The sequence below is a fragment of the Vigna angularis genome, chromosome 1 (assembly GCF_016808095.1).
Source record: "Vigna angularis cultivar LongXiaoDou No.4 chromosome 1, ASM1680809v1, whole genome shotgun sequence".
Taxonomy (NCBI): Eukaryota; Viridiplantae; Streptophyta; class Magnoliopsida; order Fabales; family Fabaceae; genus Vigna; species Vigna angularis.
Genome location: NC_068970.1, coordinates 3,560,919 through 3,588,027, shown reverse-complemented (window position 1 = coordinate 3,588,027; position 27,109 = coordinate 3,560,919). Strand labels below are relative to the sequence as shown.

Sequence of the window (27,109 nt, the reverse complement as noted above, 5' to 3'; positions counted from 1 at the left end):
ATGTAATCTAAATGTATTTTAAATTAAAGTTTGTGAATTATGTGATAGATAAGAGAGATTAAAAAATGTTTTACTGAAAATTTTTTAGAGATGATAATCGAGATGGGCAAACAAGTTAGCTAAGAGGTTACAGTAATTGCAAATAATTCAATTTTTTTTTCTTAAAACGTGTCTCACTCGTTTATTATCTTATTATCTGTTTTAGTTTCTTGTTTGTATTTTTCTTTCTATCTTATTAAGCACAATAAAAAAGTGTCCCATTCATCATTTCTTATTGTCATGCATAACACACTTCACATAAATGTGATATAAATTTAAACGTTGAATGAAAATTATGTCAAAGAGGAAAATGAAATCATTATTATTTAAAATAAAAAACGAAAAATTGAAAAAAAATCAAATTATTATTTATATTGATATTTTTATCACTAATAATATTATTATATATATAATATTAGAAAGTGAGTTTTAAACCTAACTCAATCCCACAAAACCGGCTTATAAGGTGAGATTATGTGAGGTTTGCACCTCACTTATATATTATAATTTGACTTTATCGGACCACACCCCTTTCACGTCGAGATATAGACATCTCATACGTGATAGTAGAAATTGGGTGGTCCGATAACGGCCCGATAGCGGGTGAAAAAGAAGAATATAATATTTACATAAAATTCGCTAGGATAGATTCCTGATACCATATTAGAAAGTGAGTTATAAACTTAACTCATCTCCCACAAAATCGACATATAAGGTGAGATTTGCACCTCATTTATATATTGTAATTTGGCCTTATCCGTGGAACTTTCAACATATAATGATAATAAATAAATAAAAATGATATATATATATATGGGGTTTGCTAACGCGCGTACGTCTGTTTTTCAGTTGGTACATTTTAGCAATGTATACCGGATTTTAGTAGACAAAAATATCCTTATATATCATGGATTCTAAGTTTTAAGGTTAACGGTACTTTAATAATTTTCATTCTCAAAACTAGAAAAAAAAAACCCACCTCTCATTCCTCTCAATCCTTTCTCTTTCATCTTTCTCACTCCAATCTTTTTTCTGTCATCCCTACTGTAGCCTCAATTGACAAAATCAAAAATTCCTCTAAATCCTTTCTCTTTCATCTTTCTCACTCCAATCTTTTCTCTGTCATCCTACTGTAGCCCCAATTGAAAAAATAAAAAACACGCCGTTAAACAATCTTACAAAAAAAATGATTTTATAATGAGTTTTCATCTTATAATTTTTGTCTTATCTAATTTTATCAAATTTTCACAAGCATTACAAAAAATGATTTTATAATGAGGTTTTATTTTATAATTTTTGTCTTATCTAATTTTATCTAATTTTCACAAGTATAATAACATCAAAGGAATTGGTAATTGGCCTGTAAAAAATCAGAAACTGTTAAACAATTTCTTACAAAAAAATGACTTTATAATGAGTTTTCATTTTATAATTTTTGTATATAATTTTATTTAATTTTCACAATCATAATGACATCCCAAAAATTGGTAATTGGCCTGGATGCTTTTTTTAGAGATGATTCAACATATGCAGATGATGAAATTAGAGAGGTTAATGAAGATGGTGAAATTGAAGAGATCTTGAATGAACCTTTGCCTAAAGGTGAATATGTCAATGACTCAACTCTTTACAAAGGCAAATTGTTTAAAGGCAAATGTTTCTAATTTTTTCAATTGGAGCTAAAGTAGGGATGACAGAGAAAAGGTTGAAGTGATAGAGATGAAAGAAAATGATTGAGAGAAATGAGAGAGGTGAGTAAGGGTTAGGTTTTTTTTGTTTTAAGTTTTGAGAATGAAAATTATTAAAATACCCTTAACCTTAAAACTTAGAATCCATGATATATAAAGATATTTTTGTTTACTAAGTACACTTTTATATGTATGTATGTATGCGCGCGCATGAGGACGCTGCTGAACTGCCAACAAAAAGTGTGGATTATGGTGCATATGTAGTTTGAAATAAAATATAAATAAATACAACTGCCTGTATTTTTTTAATTATAAAGAAAAACTTTTTAATAACTAATTACTATATTTTCTATATTTTTAATTTATTAAGAAGTCTATTCGTAAGACATGAATCACCCATTGTAAAATATAATATAGAGAGACTTGTTAAAACTATAAACCACATTCACTAATAAAAAGTTTAATAAAAAAATAACGTTCTTAATTATCTCAACAATCACTTAAAACTGTTTAAATCTAAGTAATTTTAAAATAAAATTTAAAATGTTTACTTTATTATTTAAAATTATTCATTTTTACTGGTCATAATAAATAAATTATTATTATTATTGCTACTTTTATATGAAGAAAAAAGTTGTTATTATTATAAGAATTATTGTAAAAAATAGATACAACTAGTAAAAAACAAGAATAATAAAATGGTTGCGTCAGTGTGTAACAGATACATTTAGGAGGCCACAACACAAAACGAGGAAGGCGCGTAGAAAAGCGTTGGCTTATTTTGTAAGGAACAAACGCCACGTCAGACATGTGTGAACGCTACGTGGGGTCTTTGACTTCAACTCTCTCTTTTTGTTAAGTGTCTTTCACGCGCCACCGTTTTCCCTCCCTCTATTCTCTTTTCATTTCACTGTTCCTTCATTTCCACCACGCTTCCCCCTTCCATAACACTTTTTCATTTTCCTCTTTGGCCTTTTATTCATCCCTTTCTTTCAATTCATTCAGTTCTCTGCATTCACTTTTTCAATTCCATGTGTGAGATTATTGCTTTCTAATGGCTGAGACCACAAAATTCATTCCCAACTCACAATTAGGTTTGATTCCCCTTCTTCAACTCAACAAGCGTGTTTCACTTTCGGTTCTTGCTTCTCATTGTCATCATGATCAATCTTGTGCCTTCTTTCAATTTACATTTTCTTAGTTTCATATTTTTCTGCATGCATGCATGCATACCCCTGATTGTGTTAATTTTCATTCTGTAAGGAACATTCATGTGCTACTTTTGTTTAACTATTCTTGATATTATGATTTTAGTTAAACTTTAGTTCAATTGCTGCCTTCACTGAATATGCGTATTAATTTATCATTCATATAGAGTGATGTATTTGACTTCGAGTTTGTTTTCTTTCCCCTGTCTTTTACAACACCCTTTGAATGTTTCCTGGTATCTGATAGAGCTTGAAGAGATATTGCAAGAAGCATCACATCGTTGGCTTCGACCTGTTGAAATATGTGAGATACTTCGGAACTATAAGAAGTTTAAGTTAACACCAGATCCACCTATTAGGCCTCCAGGTATTTCCTATTTTTCCCTGAACTTCACATCCTTCTTGATTTTGATATTTGCTACAGACAAGGGTAGGGAATCCATTTTACCCGGTTAGGGGCTGGAATCATCGATTTGGAATTTTCTTGTTCCGTTTCTTGATTGAGTTGCATGTAGGATGGCGAGACTAACTGTTACGTACCTGAGTACGTAAACTAGCCAAATACAACCTTTCACTCTCTCTCACACGGAATAGAACAATAAACGAATAATATTGGATGAATGAATCTCTTTTATTGATGGTAATATCTGAATAAACAAGGATAAACAATAATTGGGAGCATAACCTCCTTCAATTACTTTGAGAGCATAACCTCCCTCACAAGACAATAATGTCTGTCACAAAACTCAATAATCAAAAGCCTGTCTTTAACCCTGGACTCTAACCTTATTTATATTAATTATTTCCCGCCCATCTCTTATTAAATATTCCTCTAGAATATATCTGCATTTGATATAAATATTCCTATATTTAATATTCAATAATTTATATAAATATCTCTATATTTAATATAAATATCTCTCCGTATATTATCTTAGCACATATCCTTAATTATAAATATCTTATATTGAATATTTCCCTAAATATATATTTATTTACTCTAATTAACTTATACTATATTTATTTACTCTAATTAACTTATATTATATTTATTTACTCTAATTAACTTATACTAAATATTCTCTCTGCTCATATACTTTCTAACCCTTATTATTACCCCTACCTTAGGTCGTAACATTACACCCCGCTGCAAAACAACCTTGTCCTCAAGGTTGGAAACAGGGAGCTGGACCTCATGGCTCCTCATCAATTCATGTCTGGAGGTTCGGGTGGTGGTAAAACCTTCTCTAATGTCTTCCATTCTTCATCCAGCATTCTGGTTACCACTTCTCCTAAATCATAAGCCCTGAGGGAATGGTTTTCAATGTCTTTCAGTACTTCACGTCGCGCTCTTCCTTCTGCCAGTGTACCAAACACTGCAAGCCCCCTGTTCTTTTTGTCGGCCCATCTCTTCACAGACTCCATTGTTCTCTCCAGGGTATTGATTCTTCCATTTGCCCTTCCTTCCAAAGCCTTCATCCTTCCTTCCAATACTAGACCGTTTGGTTCAGGTAGTTTTCTCACGCTCGGTTCTGGCCGTCTCCTCCCGTTTGGCTCGGTAAGTCCTCTCTCTATAGGTTCCGTCCGTTCTTTCACGTTCGGATCCAGCAGTCTGCTATCGTTCGGTTCTGGCCGTTCGCTCACGTTCGGATCCGTTAGTCCACTATCGTTTGGTTCCAGCAGTCCCTTCCCATTTGGAGCTTGGACTTCATGGCGTATTCCACTCAACTCTGCCTTCAACCTCCTTAGGGAGAACTCCATGTTCTTTATTCTCTGCTCCATGCTCTCCAGTTTCCCTTCAACTGCATTTATTCTTCCCTCCATGATGTCTTTCACTCGTCTCTATTAGGATCCGGCAGGTCGGACCAATTGTTACGTACCTGAGTACGTAAACTAGCCAAATACAACCTTTCACTCTCTCTCACACGGAATAGAACAATAAACGAATAATATTGGATGAATGAATCTCTTTTATTGATGGTAATATCTGAATAAACAAGGATAAACAATAATTGGGAGCATAACCTCCTTCAATTACTTTGAGAGCATAACCTCCCTCACAAGACAATAATGTCTGTCACAAAACTCAATAATCAAAAGCCTGTCTTTAACCCTGGACTCTAACCTTATTTATATTAATTATTTCCCGCCCATCTCTTATTAAATATTCCTCTAGAATATATCTGCATTTGATATAAATATCCCTATATTTAATATTCAATAATTTATATAAATATCTCTATATTTAATATAAATATCTCTATATTTAATATAAATATCTCTATATTTAATATAAATATCTCTCCGTATATTATCTTAGCACATATCCTTAATTATAAATATCTTATATTGAATATTTCCCTAAATATATATTTATTTACTCTAATTAACTTATACTATATTTATTTACTCTAATTAACTTATATTATATTTATTTACTCTAATTAACTTATACTAAATATTCTCTCTGCTCATATACTTTCTAACCCTTATTATTACCCCTACCTTAGGTCGTAACACTAACCAATAGTGGTGATAATTGAACTTAGTTATGTTAGCTTCACCAAGGTTTCGAAAGAAATATCTCAGTCTCTTTAAATATACTTTTCACTACAGTACATATGCCTGCTATGATTATAGAGTGCTAATTTTGGCATTAAGTTGTCATTTCTTTTTTCCAGCTGGATCAGTATTCCTGTTCAATAGAAAAGCACTTCGTTATTTTCGCAAGGATGGTCACAGGTGGAGGAAGAAAAAAGGTGGGAAGACTGTAAGAGAAGCTCATGAAAAGTTGAAGGTGTGCTGTTCATTTTGTTAGTTGTAAGTTTTACTTTTTAGAATTGTTATGTTAATGGAACTTCTTGCATGGGTCAAATTGTTGTGTTGGAAAGTTGGAATAATTAGTTCACTTTAGATTTTCATTGTTTAACATACAAGACCGGTGGTGTGTTGGTTGCATAAGCATGTAGCATTATGGATGGTCCTGAATTAATGGCCTCTTTAGTTACCTTGACAATGTGGTCAGGTTATTAACATATGACAAGATAGTAAGCTTGATACCGAAGCAGAATGTTTTTCTTAAAGTATTCAATTATCATAAGGTTCATAAAATTTACTGTAAGGTAAAATTCGTGAAATATCTTACATTTTTCCTAACATCCCCTATTTTCTGATCAACATATATTCTTTTTCGGGACCATTCAATTGTCTTCTTATTTGTACATGATAGTAGTGGTTTAAGAATCTCCAAGGATTATGCCAAAGGTATCTAACTTTATTCCTTTAAATTTATTAGTCAACTGGCACTTGATTCTTTTTCTTTGACATGTTTCACTCAAATTCCATCGTGGTTAACGTAAGTCTACTGTAGATAATAAGCTCGGGAAAGTTTCATAGAAACAAAATGTAGATATAGAATAACAACCAGTAAAAGTGTTTCTACAATGTTTTATTTTCGTGTATAAATATTATATTTTGGCAATTGTGTCAAATAAAAACACATACACACACGTGTTTGTGTGTGTAATGAAGGCCATTCCCCCTTTTTGTTTAATTTTATTTTGGACCCGTGAATTGCTTAATTATTTCGCTATATTTTAAAATGTAGGTTGGTAGTGTGGATGTCTTGCATTGTTACTATGCCCATGGAGAGGATAATGAAAACTTCCAACGAAGAAGTTTTTGGATGCTTGACCAGTGAGTTTCTGTCATTCTATTAATTTCAGGATTTTTATGTCCTATCTTGGATTTTTCTTAGGAGAGTGTGGTGCTTTTTTTTGCTAATTGCTAATATATCTGGTCAATCTGTAAGTTTATTTGAAAATTTGAGCAATAATAGATTGAGTCTAAAGTTTCCATTTGTGCAGAACATAGAAAATAATTTTTTTTCTGTTATTTCTTTTTCTTTTGGTTCTTAAGGGGCCAAAATTAACAAATCCCAGCCTGGACCTTGCGGAGTAGCAATCTGTAAAGAAATGATGCACAAATGGGTGGGTTTATTTTTATAATGAAAACACAAATTTTAAAATACACAAAACATTTCAATGTGAATAATTAAATAAAGAAATGCCATGTTTCATGGGTTGATGATGAAAATCAAACATTATAATAAATTGAAAACTCAGAAATAAGATTGCCGTAAGAAGTGGACCCTTTTTTTAATGGAATTGTTTTTTGAGGATTTAGGTCTGCATGAAATAATGGGCTACGCCACTTTTTATGGTCTTAGCATTGACAACAAAAATTCTGGCAACTTAAAAATGGTATTTTTTGCAGGCAGTTAGAGCACGTTGTCCTTGTTCATTATCGTGAAATTAAAGAGGTATACATGTGTTCTTCTCTTTTTTTGCACTTTTTATTGTATATCATAAAACTATCTAGACATGATGCTGCTGTGTTGTTGATGTTTTGCATTCTTAATCACCTCAAACTTTCACCCTTCAAGTTCCAAAGCTAGATTACCTAGTTCCAGATCTCCTTAAAGTCTTAAAACAAAAAGAAAAACTTATCAAGAGTTTCAAAGGATAAAACTAATAAGGGTAACCTAATACTAATTGAACAAAATGAATGCAAACCACATTATTATTGGTATGAAAATACTATGTATCAGTTAACACCAGAATCCAGTTTATTCTTGTTAGTGTTAAGCTCCACTATGTTGATTTTTCTTTCTATTATCTTTCTTCCAAGCTTATGTTTAACGATGAGCCACTTTCGTGAGTTGTGACCAATCAAAAAGTCGGACTAATGATTGACCTGTTAATGGACCTTTCTGATATTATTTTTATTCTCCAAGTTTGCAATGTTTTTGTTCATGTATATGTACTTTGTTTGATTTAAACTTTGAAGGGTTGCAAATCTGGCATCTCTCCTTTTCCGGTAGTTCCAGTAACCCTGGTTGGTAGCTCTCAAAATAGTTCAGTGCTTTCCTCTACCAGAACAAAAACACCAATATCTGTAGTTCAAACATCTTTCACATCAAGTGCAAATAAAGTGGATCAGAATGGACACTCTTCAGAGTATGAGGATGTCAATTCAAAAGATGGTCCTCAAGCCTCCTCTCATGCTCAGCCTATCAGCAATTCCATAATTCACAGTTCACCTTCTTTTACACATGAAGTTGCTGGTAAGTTTTACAATACTGTGGACGTAGTACTCATTCAAATTATAAAGAATGATATGAAATAAATTAGGATTAAGTTTGTTATGTCAGTTGTGAATTAATTTCATCGGAAGTGCTTCCCTATTGCCATTATTTTTATCTTTTGTGACAAAGTAAGGATGCTTTTAAAATGTATTGTTTTGTGCTAGTGATCTTTCTTAATGCTCTTACACCAAGTTACTTGGTTTATTATATTTGAGGGATTGTTTTCATTTTGATATTTGAATTTTAATACCTTTTAATGTAAATTTTGATAGGGATTGATAGAGTGTGTGGTAGCAAAAGGGAGAGAGAGAGAGAGCACAGGAAGAGAGAAAATCAATGCAGAGATAGTGAATACGAGATGTATTGCATATTAGGAAAACAGAGTATATATACAAAGTGCTTACTGTCAAATGACAGTTAAAGAAGTTAAACTTTCTGATTTACGATTTACTTTCTAATAAATTTCACCAATAAAAGTGTTGATTTATTTTAATTCATCTTGAAATGCAATCATTATTTTATTTTGTATTGTTGGATGAGATTTTAGTGACAAAGGCAATGCCTATTGCCTTGGTCCTCCTTCACTCTCATCGTGCCTTTAACTGTATCTTTTCATTCTGGCCCATGCAAATGGTACTCTTGGGCTATTATGGTTGACCATATGGCAGTTTTATATGAATTTTTAATGTGGCTCATGCCATTTTACTTTTATGAATTAGGGTTTTCTGAGTTGGTGAGGAACCCCTTGATTTCAACGTTGTCATCTACTTTCCCTAGCTATTCTCCTGGTACTGTCTTCTCTCAGAGGACGTTAGCTCAGAATTCTTGCAGAAACAAAATTTATATGCATGATGAAAGACATCATAATGAAGGATCTGTTGAAAGCTCGGAAGCTGACTTCACTGTTCATCTACTAAACAAGGCTAAGATAGATGCTGTTAACAAAATGCAAGATGGTGTAATTTTCAGAGATAGCCACATGTACATCCAACAAGTTGAAGAAAATTTACTGACTGTTGGTCAGGTGTAGTAATTTAGAATATCAACACTTTTATAGCCTCAAAGTTTGGGTAGATTTATGCTCCTGAGTTTGAAACACAAATCTAAACAGTCCAAGTAATCATTAATTTTGTCAATGCATCTGAAATGCATGTATTTTAAAATCTCTTGGTCTATGGTGTGCCTGACTATCATGCTTGATAATATGTTCATCCGATATATCCTGTATGCTTCTGGATGTTCCAAAGGCAATGTTGTTCCTGTTGTTTCTTTTTACAGTTTAATTTCATGCTTCTTCCCAAATGTAACCTCTTTTTTAACGAATTTAATTACGCTGTGACAGGTGCAAAACGAGGATGGTCTAGATACATTCTGTGCTCAATTATATGATCATAATGATCATCCAATTGTTGCAACTACCAAAGCGCTAGTTGAACAGAAACTTAAAGATGGGGAATCAAAACAGGCTGAAACTGGGGAAATCAAGAAACTTGATAGTTTTGGAAGGTGGATGGATAAGGAGATTGGTGGAGACTGTGAAAATTCCTTGATGGCTTCAGATTCTAGTAATTATTGGAGTACACTTGGTGCACATAATGAGGATAAGGAGGTATCTAGTTTACAACACATACAGTTGGATATGGATTCATTAGGCCCTTCTCTTTCCCAAGAGCAACTATTTAGTATCCATGACTTTTCTCCAGAGTGGGCATATACTGGGGTTAGAACAAAGGTGTGTGCCTCTTCATGCACATCCGTGAAATTTTTTGTAATTGTATATTCATAAGTTCGCCATACAAAATCTGGTTTTGATTTATTTCTTCCTTCCTTCTGTGAAAAGGTTTTAATAGTTGGCACATTTATCGGAAGTAAAAAGCCCTCTAGTGAAACCAAATGGGGATGTATGTTTGGTGAAATTGAGGTTTCTGCTGAAGCTTTAGCAGGTAATGTGATACAGTGTCAGACTCCTTTGCACTCATCTGGCCGTGTACCATTCTATGTTACCTGCAGTAATAGGTTAGCTTGCAGTGAGGTCAGGGAATTTCAATTTGATGAACATCCAACCAAATGTTTAGGTCCTTTGGGTATTAAAATCTCACCAGAAGTTGAGGTCCGACTTCAAATACGACTTCTTAAACTAGTAGACTTGGGATCTGACAATAATTTGTTGAAGTGCTCTGTTTCTGGTTGTGAAAAATGTAAACTCAAGGGAATAATGTATTCCATGAGAGGTGATAGTGGAGTATTTAAAGAAACTTTCCAGATTGATGGAATTGATCATATAAACCCTAGAGATGTACTATTTCAGAGATTAATGAGAGACAAGCTTTATGAGTGGTTGATATACAAGGTTCATGAAGGAGGAAAAGGATCACATGTGTTGGATGCTGAGGGCCAAGGAGTAATACATTTAGCAGCTGCACTTGGTTATGTGTGGGCTATGGCCCCGTTGGTTGCTGCTGGTATCAGTCCTAACTTCAGAGACAATCGTGGAAGAACAGGACTCCATTGGGCTTCGTATTTTGGGAGGTCAGAACCTCTTTATGTTAAGAACTTTCCATGCTTGTATCTGGTATTACCAGGGCATTATCTTCACCTAAAATTCATTTTGTAATTCCTGTATCATTCTTCTTGATTTTCTCACTGGAGGAATAAAATTATATTCTCTATTATACTCTTAGGCATTATATGAATTTTGTTTCTCAAAACCTGAATTTTTTTCATCCATACTGGAAACTTGTATGCCTAGTTTCATGTTGTTGGGGATGATTCTCATTACATATTGTCTCCTTGCCCTTCTTTATGTTCTCATCAGCAGCACACTATTTTATTGGCTGTACAGTAATTTACTTAACTTGTGAATTAATCTTACTCTTTTATGGTTCCTTCTCTCTAGAGAAGAAACTGTTATTGCTCTTGTCAAATTAGGCGCAGCACCAGGTGCTGTTGAGGATCCAACGTCAGCACTTCCTCCAGGTCAAACAGCTGCTGATTTAGCTTCAAGTAGAGGACATAAAGGCATTGCTGGGTATTTGGCCGAGGCAGATCTGATAAATCGATTATCTATACTGACTGTCAAGGAAAATGAGACTGGTAACATTGCCACAACCATAGCAACTGACAGTGCTTTTCAGTCTGTTGAAGATGATTCGTCTAATTTGACAATTTATGAGCAGCACTACCTCAAAGAGTCCCTTGCTGTGTTTCGAAAATCAGCTCATGCAGCTGCTTCAATCCTAGCAGCCTTTAGAGCAAGGTCATTCTGTCAGAGACAATTAGCCAAAAGTGGAAGTGATATTTCAGACTCAGTACTTGACATAGTTGCCGATTCTTTGAGCAAGGTACAGAACATGTATCACTTTGAGGATTATTTACATTTTGCAGCCTTAAAGATTCAAAAGAGATATCGTGGATGGAAAGGAAGAAAGGACTTTTTGAAGATACGCAACCGCATTGTAAAAATCCAGGTACTTTGTGTCGTGAAAATCATATTGATGCCTATACTCTTTACCATATACTGGGCTAATGCAGTATACATGTTCACTGTATATGCATCCTTTGTGTCAATATGCCAGCTTTTAATTATTTTATTTTGTGATGAAGACAGTATTAGATCTTCAGTTAACAATATTCTTCTGTATAGGCTCACATCAGAGGACACCAAGTTCAAAAGCAATACAAAAAAGTTGTGTGGTCTGTTAGCATTGTGGAAAAAGCAATACTTCGTTGGAGACGGAAAGGAGCTGGTCTGCGAGGATTCCGGGGAGGGCAGCCGGTTGGCATTGATGAATATGACTTTCTTAGCGTTGGGAGGAGACAGAAATCAGATGATGTAAAGAAAGCTCTCGATAGAGTCAAGTCCATGGTTCGTAACCCTGATGCAAGGGATCAGTATATGAGGCTCATCATGAAATACCAGAATTTTAAGGTACTCATCATTTATTTCCTTTTTCTGGACCATTTTTCTGTGCCAGTGAGGTGCGGGTGGCTTTCAGTCCAAATAAGTAGTGAATGGTTCATCCAGTTTTGGTGAATTGATTCAAAAAGATATAATCAGATCTTGTTGACTGAAAACAAATTTTTGATTGGTTATTTTCCTTTGCTGCTTTTTTTGGCATACTGTTGAACAGATTGATGATCGCGGAAGCACTCAATCACGTGTCGATTAGACTCCAGAGGAAGGAAAAAGCAATACTGAGCACTTTTTGTTTATAACAGGTACTACATACAGGTATACTTTTTATGTAAATAGCATCTAACAAAGTTTCTAGTGTATATGGAAGTTCGGATAATTTGAAACGTGGAAGAAAATTCAGGAAAACGAAGGTAGGAATGTATATTAGTAGATTGAATTGACTTGTAGAACATGGGATGGTCGCTATAATATTACTTTTTATTTATATGTTGTATGCAACTGCAATTCGTTTGTTTTAACTCATGTTTTGCTCTATTAATTTATTCTATTAATGTTTGGGTTATTCGGATCAATGAGCCCTAACGAAAAAATGAAAATATTTTCCGTATGTAGTTGAACAGACATTCAATACCAACGAAAATCCAAACTTTACTATTAATTTATTCTAAATTAATTTAATCAGTGATCGGTGACTCTGAATTCATATTACAGCCGATTGAATTAATCCATGATACTTAACGTTTAAAACTATCAATAAAAATTTAATTATGAAAAAATTAGTGATATTAATTAGGGAATTTATTGAATTTTAAAAATAATGGATAAATTATTAAGTATTCCTAATATTGAATAGATAAATTTGATATCTTTTCATAAATTATTAAGTATTCTTAATATTAAATTAATAAATTTGATCAATTTCTTGCATATATAATGTATTGTTTCAATTGATATCTTTTCACCCGTAGGAAAGTTTCAATTGGAGTAACAGTAAATCAGATAGAGACAATTAATTGGTTATCAGATGATAAATTTTACAGGAGAAAAAAAGAACGTAGAGCCTACTAATACCATTGGTGGAAAATTGAAGATGACAACCTGGAATTTGTTAACTGAAAACTTGAACAAATACAAATCAAATAAGAACTTAATTTACTCCCCGAGGTGAGGGATATAATAAAGGAGAACACTTGCCAATTGGCAAATGTTATTTTCCTAACAAATGGGATATGCGTACATTTTTTCTTTGGCAAAATTATGCTTCTCTCTCGTGCGTGTGAAGAGTGTATGTACAGTTAGCTTATTTAGCCTTGTGAATTATTATCAGCAAATTTGCGGAAACGAACAGACTCGTCATTAAGACGAGAAAGACGTCGTTCGGGTTGAGACAACCTTTTACTGGATCCAACTGTACCCATATTTAAAGCACCTTTGTCCTGTAATCAACAAAATGAATTGCACATAAGGAAAAGGGTTCCTTTACCAAAAATAGAAAGTTATGTAGACATGCCTTAGTCTTTGATGACTGTGGAGGAGGATGGGTATTTCGTGTCCCAACTAGAGTTTTTACCGCGTCATCCAATTCTGCAACCTTCCTCAAGAGATTGGTCTTGTCCATCTACCAGAAACCGTTACAATAAGATTTTTTTGAATTCTTTGGGAAACTCAAATCACAAATATGTCTTCTGATATACCTTCAACATTTCATTTTGTGCACAGAGCAACTGATCTCGTTCTTGTAGTTGCTGCAGTGCTATCTGAGTAGCAAGTATATCTGCCTCTTTGGTTTTCAGTTCCGATATGCAGCTGAGTCACAAATGAGAAGAATGGAATTATGAAATGAAAGTTTTGAACCTTTTGCTGTTTTAAATCATCCAATCTAAATAGTTTAATTGCGAAAAAGAACTCCTTAATCATGAGCTATACCAAATTGAAAACACACGGAAAGCAGATTGCTAAGACATGGTTTCTGAGGTATACTAACCTCACTCTTTCTTCAACGAGATCATTTATCTGCTGTCTTAGATCGAGGTTCTCTCTTTCCTAATGAGAAAAGGATGGTAATTAAGACAAGCACGTGATAAAATATAGTATACACCTTGATTTTGACTCTACGTACCTTTGCTAAGAACTCTTCTCTATGATGCTGAGCCTCCTCCACTAATTTCACAATTTGGTTTTCGTCTATCAAATTCTATAACATACCAAAAGCAAAAACGCGAGGCAATAAGAAATCACAACCATCAACTCCCCACAATTATAAATGAATCTGAAACTTACTGCATAGTCGGTAATGTCCAACTTTACACCAAGAAGGTCCCGAATGACATCATGAGTCATGTTTTCAGTAGCGGCCAACCTTGTTTGTAGCACGAACACCTGATCCACTATAAAATTTAGACCAATATGCATTGAGTGATTATTGTGCTAAATTTTCTTACTGCTGTTACAAAATCTATATGAAGTAGTTCCGTTATTCCTATACCTTAAATTATATACCTGGCCTGCAGCTTAATTATTGGCTAACTCTAACAAAAATTGTTTTAAGAAAAAGAAAAATAAAACCTTAGTCCGTGAGCCAGATAGTAAACATTGTTCCATCACTAAGTCATGTAAAAATTAAGGCGTCGAAGAAAAGAAATCCAACAAAAAACAAAAGGTGATATTGGTTTAGGTTGAGATGAGTTATGAATGACAATTAAACAACATTCTAATATAGATTCTTGAGACCAGCATTTTTATTTTTTTATTTTTTCTTTTCATGTATTGTCTACAACCTTTATATCTATAATATGAAAATGATTTAATATGTACTCTCCAATCGTCTAAAATGGTAAAGACCTCATTTTGCCTTCTAGTTGCAAGTGTCTCTAGTTCTTCCACACGTAACCTAGCCACCGATAGTTCTTGATCTCTCTCCTGATTCATCTGCTGAACAAGATTTGAAATGCATCTGAATGGTGAGCTCGAACCTCTTGTCCTTACTGAGATTTTCTCATTTTTCTCTGGTGCTGGTACCACTGACGTTGAATTTGATGTTTCTGTTTTCACTTCAAGGAACATGGACTCCAGGCACTTGTACTAACCAAGACGGATAAAAGAAGCAAAAGAGTATGATAATGTAAGAATAAAAGATGATACAAAGTTTCTGGTATTCAAATAAGAATATTGTTACTAAACTTGCTTTCAACTCAATGTGACCCACAAAATTAGCTGATAAAACATAAACTTATATTTTTGTACCTTTTGTTGGTACTGTGATGCTTGGGCTTCAGCATGCAACACAATTTCGGATATATACTCTTTGCACCTTTTAATCTTCCAGAAAATATACAAAAATGTCAGAGTTCTGGGAGTCTGGTAATGAAATTTAAATGTGTTGTAATTATCTTGGGAGTCTGGTAAAAATACCTCTTTATCTTGTTCTGCATTTTCCTTTTCAAGAAACCTTATCCGACTTAGTGCTTCATGAAGTTCCAGTACTTCATTATGTTGCCTGCATCAGGGTTTTCAAAAGATGAACAAGGAAGAAATCAAATCAGAAAAGGAAAATAATCTGGACCAACTTTTCATGTAAAAATTATTTTACACTATAATCTTGTATATCCACTTCATCGACTAATCAGGTTGTTATGAGAGTGAAAAAGATCTACACCTACAGTTGATCAACAATAAACTATAATACATATCAAGGAAGGAATAGCAGCTCTAACCTGGATATCTGCTCATCAGTTTGAACGCTTGTGCTTTCTGAATCAACATTCTTGGGAAATTTGTCAACTAACAATAATCTCTCTTTCAAAGCTTGGAGTTCCATTCTTAGTGAATCACTGATTGAACGATGTCTTCCCACCTCCTCATCCATTTCATGTACCTATGACAATTCCATTCAAGTCATAAAGAAGTTAATATGTAAAAGACCAGTTCAGTTATCCTATTGAGCCTTAATAATATTACTGAAAAAAGTAGTGGTATTAAACAATAATAAAATTACTAAGCTTCATCACTTTGAATTACCTCCCAAAAATCTTTTCCGTAATCCTTATACAAGGGAATCATACATGAAACTAACCTTTTTCTCCAAAACATTTATGGTAGACTCAAGCTCCTCAACAGAATGTTCCAGAATCTTGACTTCCTCGTCCTTTTGCTCAGCAAACAGCTTACTAGACTCTGACTCCTACAAATGATATTTCAGCTCCGCTAAAGGTGGTTTCACCAATAAGAATTATTTGAAAGTAAAAGAATAATCAGCACATACATACCTGATGTGCTTCCATGGCAATAGCTTCCTTTTCATCGGCCAAGGAATAAGCCATCTCAAGCTTACCAGTCAAGACACAAACTTCTTCATGGAGTTGGTCTCTCTCTATTATTACCTGGTTTAGTTCATCCTCAATGCTTTCAAACAAGGAAAGTGATTGGTTTTCCAGTGAAGCTGTCAAATTAGTAATCTCTTTTTCCAAACCTCTAATCACCTCTCTATGTTCATCCAATTTACCTTCAGCTTCAGTTTTGTAGGCATATAAATCTTTCAGAAGCTCCCTTAACTCCACATTTTGATTAGAAAGTTTCTCAATCGATTCTTTAGCAAGTTTAAGCTCATATTGGGACGTAGTTAAGGCTTTCTCGGTATTAACTAGAGAACCTTCAAGTTTTCTGTTCTGAACCAGTATATCATCAAGCTGACTTGCTTTAGTCTCCAGCTCATACCGAACTTGGCTAAGAGAACATATTAACTTCTCAGTCTGATCCTTAATGTCCTTGCTGTTAGAAGCTGATTCTTGCAATAGCCTAAAGTCAAATAGTAAGCCCTCTAATAACACTTGCTTCCTCTCTAACTCCTTTCTAAGAGCCATATTTTCATATAATATGACATTGGGCAAATCTGGCTGCTCAGGCACCTTCTGGATTAAAACACATTCGTCTGTTTTCACCGCACCTGCATTGCCCGTACTAATTACAGGGTCTGCAACACTAGAGGAATTTTTTACCAAATAATGCAATTCCCCTTGTCTGGCTGATTGCAAATCAAGGTTCATAGTGGCATAGGCAAATTTACTGACAAGCTCTGTTACACAGCAATTGTACAGAACAAAAGATAAAGATCCTCCATCCACCATCTGAGAGAAAATATCTTCTACCAATGATCTCATATTTTTCATAAAGTCTAGCATCTCCTGCCCAGTCAAAAGAATATCAGAATACATTGTCAAAAACTTCTTCTCCACATCAGTTTGAATTTGCAATAAATGCTCTTCTAGCATAGAAACCAAATTTGCCATCTCTATCAAACTGAAATGGATGTTGTCCTTTAACAATTGATTCTCTTCTTCTTTGTGACAAACTGAAGATTTGAGTTTTTGAATCTCTTCTTCCAAGCTTGCTCTCTCAAGCATCAAGATTTCACCAGAGTGCTTCCACATAGCAGTCAACTGTTTAGAATCTTCATATGCTTTTGTCAATGCATGCAGTGTAAGATCGGCTTCCTTCACTGTTGCATGAGCTTCCATAAATTTGGTTAAGAAACGATCATCAGGCCTTGTCTCCCCATAACCGAATATCTGTGCAGAGATAGAGAAATAAGAGAATGTAAGAAACAGCCCTATATTCTTGTACTTTGACAAACAAGCAGTAAACTTAATAATTGGTCACTTATTTCTTATTTAGGCAACTAAATGGAAAGCTACATACCTCTCTGTCATTCCCACTCTCTGCTTCGTCTTTCTGCAAGCTCAACTGGAAAAATAGATCCTCCCTGTTCAGTTCTGTCATTCACCACGACATGATTTAGTCTTCTATTTGCTTTTCATATGACTAAATACGAATAGATGTGACATTTAAAAAACTGTATTTATATGAAAGGAAAAATGGAAGTAGTGAAATGATACCTTTTGAGTAAGAACAGAATCCATCATCCAATTCTCGAAGGAATGCAGACAACGAAAGATACAGTCTTTGAAAACCATCATATGAGGCATTTAATTCTTTACCCAGCCAAGACACTACTACTTCGTTGAGAACTGGTCTTTCAGTGAGCTTTCCTGGATTTGATGATTTGCAACCATCAGACTGAATTACAGCGGATATTTCAGATTTTAGGTCTATCGTTTGTTCAGAAGCAAAGTTTTCAATTTCAGTTGACAAATCAGAGAGTGACGAACTATCAGTGCTCAATTCATCAGCATTTACAAGATCTTCATCAACATCAACTAATTGTAAGCTAGAAACATATGCTTCTGTGCTAATAAGACTCCCGATGCCATTCAATCCTCTATTCACTTCAAGAAGTTGCTCTTTTATCTGATGCAGTTTGTCATGTTGGTTCACAAACTCCTGACATTTGTTTGCATTTGATATTGAGTAGTCTACTGTATAACCCTCAAAACTCGTGTGATACATCCTCATATCCCTTATTTCTTTCCTGATGTCCCGAGTTTCCTTGACAATGTCCTGAATCAAGTCCCTGTAAGCAGAAGTAAGCCCTGTAACACCAGTTTGGAAAGCTTCTGTCTGTATTTCTGTATCAATAAAAGACGCTTTAATTGCGTTCTCCATCTCAATTACCTCAAGTTTAGTTAACTCAACCTGAGACTTAAGATCATTTAGTATCAAATTATTCAGGACATCTTGATTCTCAGAAATAGTACAATTTCCAAGTTTGCCTTGCACATCAAGTTCAGGAATGGAAACGTCTTGAACAGCACCATTCATGTGAGCTATCTTATAATTATCAGAGAGCCATTTTGCTACAAGGAACGCAGCATCAGCTTGTTTAGTTGCTTTACAAAGTTGATTGCTTTTATGATTTATTTCATTTTCTAGCATCCTTATCATATTGGTCTTCTCATTTAACAACACTTGCAACTCAATTGCCTCCTCAATGTCTTCCTTCTTGTCTATCTGTTGAAATGCATTTAAGGTTACAGTTGCTTCCCTTAAGGAACTTAATTTCACCTCCATGTCCAATACCATCTTCTGTGCATCCTCCAAGCTATTTTGTAGCAGGAGAATTGTTTCCTCCTTCTCAATATACTTTTTGACAGCCATGTCAACATGCTCACAAATCCAAGAATTGACCTGGGGAAATGAACAAGAAATGCTTTTTACCTGACCATAGGCCTCTTTGAGAGATCTTGAGCCTTCCAGAAGGAAGGTTGTTAGTTCCAATATTGCTTTTTCCCAGTCTAAACTCTGTGACTTAATTTCCTTTTCTTTTTCAGCAATAATATCTCTTAGCTCTGTATTTTCGTGAGCAGTGGTGCATAACCTCTCTTCAAACTCTGACTGAAGATGGGAAAGCTCTTCCTGTAACTGAAGAATTGTATTGGTTGTCTCCATCTCAACCTCTCGACAGATTCTTTCGGTCTCCTGTTTCTGAGTTAATTGTATTATCCATTCCTCTTGATATTGGTCATTAAGTAACCGTACTTCTTCAAGATCCTTGGCCATTTTTTCTAACTTTGCCTTTAACTCTTTGTTGCTGTTAAATTCATTATCTTTAGCAAGCATTACCGAGGCTCCCAATGTTTTTGTTTCAATTTTATTTGCTAAAGCATCGTCATTAACTTCCCGTGTATAGGACAGAACTTCATCTCCAGAATCACTTCTCACAGATATTGTCCTAGCCTGTAAAATTTAACTTAATCTGATGAACTTCATCATAAAACACACATGAAACTCGGTTCCCTACAAAGATGAGCTTATGTGAAACTATTAACCATTAAATATTTCTCAAATACAGATTAGAATGTCCCTCGCCACAGGAATTTCCATTAATGAATAACAGTTTACTTAAGAAATTAGAATATTTGCTCAACATGAGTAAAATTGCTTTGGAGATGATTATATCTTCTTATATTTACATACACTACTGAGAAATTTTATTTTCTTTGCTGCTTAAATTTATTTCAAGTGATGACATTGCTAAAGATTTTGGTCATATTGACTATCTACCTATGCAGTAGACAATACCAGATCAAAACTACGACAACATGCAACCAAATGCATTGATGTTAAAATCACCATCATAAGTAAAACAGACTAAAAAACAAAAGTTAAAAATGTGTTGCATGTTATTCTTTCCTCACCAATGAACATTTATCTGTCTTTAGAATTTCATTGGGATGGTCAAAAGAGTTCAGAACCTGCAAGAATGGAAAGAGTTAAACATGATAAAGCAGAGGTTCAGCAATGTCTTCACATGCGTTTCCAGTATTAAAACAGAGGCTCGTATAGACTTAACTTGATTGTATTTCAAATATTTTCCCAGCTCTGATTGTAATTTACCCACTTCTCTGCAAAGAAGAAAGAAATTTGTTAGTAGTCTACTAGCAAATAGTTTTTAGGATTTTAATGCAATAATAGTATCCCCACTACAGACTATTTGCAATAATGATATGGAGAGAAAATGAAGAAACAAAATCATTTTTCCAAAAGTATAGACAACAAGTCTCATGTTCTCCACAATATATGCACTATTCACTTGTTCTAACTCGCCAAAAGTCAAGCAATAAAAACTTGTAAACTAAATACAGCTTCAATAAATTAGCATTGAAGCTACACCTTAGCATACAAGGAGACCCTGGGGATGAAATTAACAAATGATGAATGCACTTATCAAGGAATTCGTTTATTAGAATACACATATAGGATAGAATACAAAGTATCTCATTAACAACAACAATGATAATGATGACGATATTTAAGGCAACTGTCTACCTAAGCAATTTAGAATTCATATTCTGGCACTCTTCTAGCTCTTGTGCAGTATCAATATCCTGAAATATCAAAGAGAACACCAAGTGAAAACAGAAAATCTCAGATAAATGGCATAAGTAATAAAAGAAGTGGACCTGATTTACATTTTTCATGGAGAATGTAAATTTTCCTTGGAGATTGACAAGGAGCTGAACATTAAAGAAAAATACCAAACATCAGAAATCCAACCCAGACGAAAGTTGATATTTATCTTTCAAGAGAGGGAGTGACAAATTATGGGATCTAACCAACCTGATCACGCAATTCAGATAACTCAGTCAGCAATCTTTCCCGTTCTCCATGCTCATAGGTGTTTTGAGATCTGGTAGTAAGAACTGATGTAAAATGAATCATTGGTATCCAGTAAAAGATTAAGACTAAAGAATATTAACTGTCCACTCAGCTTACAGTTGAGGATGTCGCAAAAGTCTATCATTCTCCAAAGCAAGTGTTGATAATTCGGAATTTTTATCTATTTTCACTTTAAGCAACTGAATCTCCTCCTGCAAAGCCCTGTTTTCCTCCATGAGATACTTCTCAGCTGTCAATTTCCCATCTACCAATAACTCAAGTTGTTTGATTTTCTCCTTGTAATGCCTCAGCATACTTGAAGTATGTTCAATATCCTCTTCCCTTTGTCGAACCTGCCAAAAGATGATATTACTTTAAGTTCATGATGTTATAAATATTTGGGCCTATTCACATAATTCCCTGAATTTTTTTCTGGAATAGACTTTTGGTCTGGTAAAATTATAGTCAGGTTAAAACATGGATATCTTTCGGAGAGTTAATTTTTTAGTCAAAACATACTTACCAAACAATTTTTGTGGTCTATTTCAGCCTTTAAATTCTGGATTGTAGTTTCTGCCATTTTTTCTCTCCTCAGGGCACTAACCAAAGCAGCTTTCATGCATTTGATCTTCCAGATATAACAGCTCTAACTTTCAGTGAATCTTGTAATAATTATTATGCAATAACCCTTGACAATAACAACCCATAATACAAAACCCTCACCATAACTGTCGTAAACTGACCTCTTTGCTTGGAATGAGTAGGTTGTGATCTGCTGTTGCTCTTTCTCCCAAAGAGTCATATCCTTCTGACACTTCACTCAATCTAAACTTCTCAGAATTTGGCTCTAAATTTGACGAGGTAGGAAAATATTTATCGTTCATCAGAAAGGACAGTTGACCCTGTTCAAGTTTAGTACATGTCTCAGTTAAGTCAGCCCTAAGATGCAGTATGGTTTTGTAGAAAACCTCCCACAATTTCAAACTTCATCAAATACCTTCAATTGTTGAATCTGCCACTGCAGTGCACTTACATCACCAGAAGCGTCTTCATTCACTTTTGCCTTTTATTAGTGTAAGTGAAAGAAAATCAATTAATTCATATATTATCTCAATAAACAAATATTACATACCATACGTTATGGTGTGTAATTCAAACACAAACCCCAAAATAAAAATAAAAAAAACAAATGCAGGCAGTTAAATAGGTGAGTACATTATTTTGAATAAGCTTGGCTCGCTGCGCAAACTTCAGAGTGCTTAGTGTTTCATTAGCACAGCTGCAAGGGAAGAAAAATCGACATCAATGATATAAGAAAACAAAGAAACATCAAGGAGCACTCGTTGTTCACTATTTAACTTTAAGCAACAAAGTTAACACAGACCAAATTGATGGGCTGACATTCGCAATGACCATTGTCTTTGAATTTCCACCTAAAGAATCCTGAATACAAAGTTTTGGAGAGTACAACCATATTACTACAGAAAATTATATACTAGATTGTATGTAATATTACTGAAAAAACAATCTCAATTTGTAGAACTTTGTGTATCTAACCTGAAGAAGAAACGTAAGTCTTGAATCTCTGTACGGAACATGCCTAGGCTTCCCATGGGCTAAGTCCACCAAAGTCATTATGACCAATCTAACAAAGCACTTAAGGTCAGCCATTTGAACACAAATTGTTGTGATAGACTTTATTAAGATTCAACTGAAATATATCAACAGCAAATAAATTGATAAACAAGTTCGTGATAGTGAGTTACCCAAGTGTTGACAAAGATTTGTTTATATTTGCTGCTTCTTTCAAACGTTCACTATCTGCTCCAGAGCTTTTCTGCCTAGATGAAAGTGCAAGTCAAGCCTGGTTTTGAAAAATAAATTGCAACGGTTTATAAAGATTCTGATGAAAAATATTCTATTACCTTTCAGAACCAGCCAAATCTACTAAATTTAGCCTAGCAAACCTAAAGTGAGTCATAGAATCTTTCTCCCATTGGCTTTCAATAATACAAGTGAAAACGCTGTGAGACCGACTGCTTTCACAGTTCATATGAGTAGCAGCCACCTTCCTATTTGCAGTGCCCTGTGTAAGTATTTAGGTGAGGAAGATAAGATTAGACATGATCAAGCACAGCACAAAACATTAAGGTAAATTTAATGGTGAACATATTTGAGTACAAAACCCAACCTGTAACAAAAGCCTGAGAACATCATAAACTGTTTCCACGCTATGTTCAGTAAGGTTTTCAACGTATACCCCCTTCTTCAAATCTTCTCTGAGCTACAGGGAGAGTATTGAGTTTTAAACTCTGTTATGCAAAGCATTAATAGTAACAAGTAAACAACAATTTTAAATCAGGTTAGATATTATAAATTGTGGATTACTTGCAGATTGGTTGATGAAGGCATAAGAAGATCAGTTATTTGCTCGTTGTATATCTCCAAAAAGGAACACTTGCAACTATATTTCAGCTTGTGACACTTCCTACTCTCTTCTTCCTAAATCATAAATAATGCGTAAGAAAATTCAACATTTGAAACAATAGTATATTCAGGTGAAAACACAAACATTGTAATATCACACCGCTTTAATCCTCATAAACAAATAGTCAAAAACTCTTGGTGTGATCCCACTATCATCATTAAGGTATCCTTCTGTTTCCTTAATCTCGCCCATCATGGTATATGTTTTACCACTACCTGTCTGCAGACAATTAGCCACGCACAATTTCAGCAACAAGCAAAAAAATACATAACAGCTTGTAGCAAAGAACAAAACACTAAAACCCCACAAGTCACACTTACCTGACCATAAGCAAACATACAACTGTTGTAACCAGACAAACAATTCTCCACCAGGGGAACTCCAGCAACTCTGAACAGGTTTTCCTACACCAGTTCACCGCAATAATGAATAACTAATGAGCTATGAAGAAACAATGTTTTCATTTGATTCATGTGTCCACATCAGATACACGTGTATTGTCAAATATCGATACTCTTAGCTACTCTCTAACATGTGTCTAGGAAGTATCTAAGTCTTTATAAAAAATCTAATAAATCTACATGTGACATATTTAGAAAGTAGCATAATATAGAAACATATTGGCAATGACCATCGATTATCTTTTTATGGCTAATCTCAAAAAAGGATGCAAAAAAAGTATTCTTATTTGTGGCCAATACGAAGTGATTTACGATAGAATTGTGATTTTTATTTTCTTTTTCATATTGTCCGAGAGGTATAGTCTTTATTTGGATTTGCAGAATTCGCAACATATTTACTGTGTATATACACACAACACGACACACTTAGCGAATTTCCATACATTCTAGAATATATATGTATCTTCTTATCGGAAATATAGATTGCTTTATAAGTAATTATACTAAGCAATATGAAATAAACCATTTCCAACTCAGCCCTCTTTCTTAAAAATCGTTCACTTTAAAATTTGAAACAACATGCAGTTCGTATACGTTATAGTGTATTTCTGACAAAGTGGAGGAGACTCACCTGGGATAAGGTCTCGCATCCTATATGATCAAAGGTGAATCTGGTTTCAGGATGACCGAGCCACACCAAAGTTTGCGCGCTTTCCTGCTTCAAACACCTACCATGCCCTTGCGAAACCTTCTCCACGTTACTCAACGGTCGAATCCTAATCAGCACCTGAAAACGCTACCTCAGTTACATAAACGACGTGAGAAAAAACAGTCCGGAATCCGTTCGAATGTAAAATTACCTGCACGTTATGATCCGTCCAAAACGACGGGTCGTCTTTGAGTTCAAAATGCGGAACGTTGACGCAGAATTCCGTCTCCTTGAGCAACGCGCACGCACTCGGTCTTCCTCCGCCGAGAGAAACCCTGGAAGCGTTTCTAGCCGGCGTGCTCTGCGCCGAATTAGGTTCCGACTGCGGCTTCCCGACCCTACCGGAGAGCCTGGGAGTTGCACTCCCAAATCGATGCTGGCGAGCAGGTTCGAGTTCCTGACACTGAGAAGGATCCGTTATGGAGTTCAACGGAGTTCGAGGAGGTGGAAAGTTTATAGGGTTCTGCCATCCTTCCAATTCGTTCTCGTTCGTTTCGCTTTGAGGGTTTCTTCGAAAGGATGTTCGAGCTTCCTTCCACATTTTTAGCTGATTCTGATTCTGATTTGCTCAACAGCAAGCTCCTTTGTTTACTACTGCTGCGGGATGGAATAGGAGGACCCGCCTCATTTCAAATTCAACTTTCCAAAATTGTAGCCGTGCCCTTCAACCGCTTCTTTTTGCTAACGTCACCCACAAACACCTTTTAAATTTCAAACCGAAGCTCGTTGGCTTGGTCCACTTAACGCTGTGATTTGTCGAAGCTGGATCCTGACTCTACTTCCCTCCTACTAACGTTAAAGAGGTGGCAAAGGTTAAGTAATTGTAATTCGTTGATGCTGAAAATAGTTATAATTAGTGGTTTAAAAAATATTACACAACTTTTTTATTCCTTTTGAAGTACTCCAATGTTTAAACTTTTATTTAATCAAGAGTTGTTCTTTACAAAGAGTGTGCTCATTTTTATAAGGTTAATTATTTTAAATCTTTCTTGTATATTTAGCTTAATTTGGTTTTATATATTTTAAAACATTTAATTTGTTTATAAATGTAATAATATTGCGGTCACTTTATATCTAATTAGTGGTAAAATAGCTAGTAAACCAATGTCAGTTGTTTTAATTTATGCGTAGTATAATTTTCAAACAAATTCATGGTAAATTTTCAATCTCAATTTCAACATAGGACGCGAACACATTATTATGTTTCAAAATACATTTTATTAATTTTTGACATATCTATAGTATTGTATTTTTGTTAAACTTAGAAACTTAATTGTGTCTTTTATTAATAGGTGATGGATAGAATTAAGTAAGAAAAATAAATTATACAACAAAAAAAAGATAGTTAAGTATGTTTATAACGATTATTGTTTTCGTTTTCGTATGACTTTAATCAAATGTAACTTAGACTGCAACACCCAATGTGTATTCCTTGCAAATAATAAGCAATTTCAATACTGCGTGCTTGGTTGATTGAGTTGAGCGTACATATTAACCAATCATTAACCCAATTTTTAAAGAAAAATAAATACAAGTTTAAAGAATTAATAATATATGTTGACCTAGGATTTGTTTGACATGAATTCAAAATCCTAAGATTTTTGCTTAGTCAGGTCTTCAGTTCCAATATCAGCTTTTTAAGAGTTGTGTATCCTAGAAAAGGGGTTCTAAAGTGGAAATGCACTAATTAGTAAGTACCCGTTAAAAGTAAAATTAAACTCTTTTGATGTAGATTTGAAAATTAATATTTATATGCGTAATGGCGGGATTTACATTTGAGTTTTATGTTATTTCGTGTCATTATTGTTTTCACCATATATAAAAGAAGTGGCCTACAAATTTCGAAAGAAATTATATAGTAATGAGTGTCAATTTGAACTTATATTCGTGCTTTTTCTAAGGTATATATGCATGGATTACTTTGCCATAAACATCTATTTAACGTTACAATCTCAAATAAGAAACGTAGAATCATGTGCAATTCGTCCTACAAATTTAAACCGAGGTAATAAGAACGAAACTGATTAGAACAAAATAATAGAAACGAAGTTATTATGTATTATAAAAACAGATGGTAAACATTTTATATCACAGTTCATAAAAAAAAAAAGTTAAACTTTAAGGTGCAAATTTCTTTGTTAAAATTAGAACAATTATGAATTGCTTGGTTGTGTTTCATTGATTTTGTTTATGGTTTATTTGTTTTTTATATGTATTAAAAAAATACTTTAAATATTTTAATGTATTTCTGAAATAAAATTATAACTACTTATTTAAAATGTTAGTTTGTAGAATAGTTCGTTACATGAATATGTAACCAATAATATATAATTACAATAAACATTGATCTATCTATCTCTCATCCAATGTCTATCCGTATGTATGTTCATTTCATTGTTAACATTATTAATTACAATGAAGTGTCTCAGATAGAACTTTTGCTGACTATAATTCTTTGTTGCT

The 27,109-nt window shown here is 34.2% G+C and overlaps 2 protein-coding genes across 3 annotated transcripts; one reads left to right on the top strand and one right to left on the bottom strand.

The window, feature by feature from the left end:
- The first annotated feature begins 2,588 nt into the window (after positions 1-2,588).
- LOC108343801 (calmodulin-binding transcription activator 1) lies at positions 2,589-12,515 on the top strand. 2 transcript variants are annotated; one of them, XM_017582194.2, is made up of 12 exons: positions 2,589-2,821; positions 3,183-3,302; positions 5,617-5,732; positions 6,543-6,631; positions 7,211-7,256; positions 7,784-8,060; positions 8,801-9,105; positions 9,424-9,813; positions 9,922-10,610; positions 10,978-11,548; positions 11,725-12,009; positions 12,212-12,515. In XM_017582194.2, the coding sequence occupies exons 1-12, from the start codon at positions 2,782-2,784 to the stop codon at positions 12,248-12,250; spliced, it is 2,967 nt and encodes a 988-aa protein (XP_017437683.1). In that variant the 5' UTR covers positions 2,589-2,781; the 3' UTR covers positions 12,251-12,515. The 2 variants fall into 2 exon arrangements, with proteins under 2 accessions (XP_017437683.1, XP_017437697.1); XM_017582208.2 differs by lacking the exons at positions 2,589-2,821; positions 3,183-3,302 and having other exon boundaries at positions 5,636-5,755.
- Positions 12,516-13,081: 566 nt separating this feature from the next.
- LOC108343793 (kinesin-like protein KIN-12C) lies at positions 13,082-25,537 on the bottom strand. Its single transcript, XM_017582183.2, has 34 exons — positions 24,798-25,537; positions 24,569-24,724; positions 23,857-23,940; positions 23,636-23,755; positions 23,437-23,550; positions 23,240-23,332; positions 22,974-23,134; positions 22,815-22,889; positions 22,606-22,693; positions 22,433-22,491; positions 22,264-22,327; positions 22,046-22,111; positions 21,792-21,950; positions 21,572-21,676; positions 21,166-21,401; positions 21,010-21,079; positions 20,862-20,906; positions 20,719-20,777; positions 20,243-20,294; positions 20,088-20,144; positions 17,889-19,626; positions 17,692-17,765; positions 16,263-17,561; positions 16,070-16,177; positions 15,711-15,871; positions 15,409-15,493; positions 15,241-15,315; positions 14,839-15,078; positions 14,278-14,376; positions 14,117-14,191; positions 13,982-14,040; positions 13,692-13,803; positions 13,508-13,615; positions 13,082-13,433 (listed from the first exon to the last, which is right to left on the bottom strand). Exons 1-34 carry the CDS (start codon positions 25,185-25,187, stop codon positions 13,302-13,304), a joined length of 6,618 nt encoding a protein of 2,205 aa, XP_017437672.1. The 5' UTR covers positions 25,188-25,537; the 3' UTR covers positions 13,082-13,301.
- Positions 25,538-27,109: the final 1,572 nt, after the last annotated feature.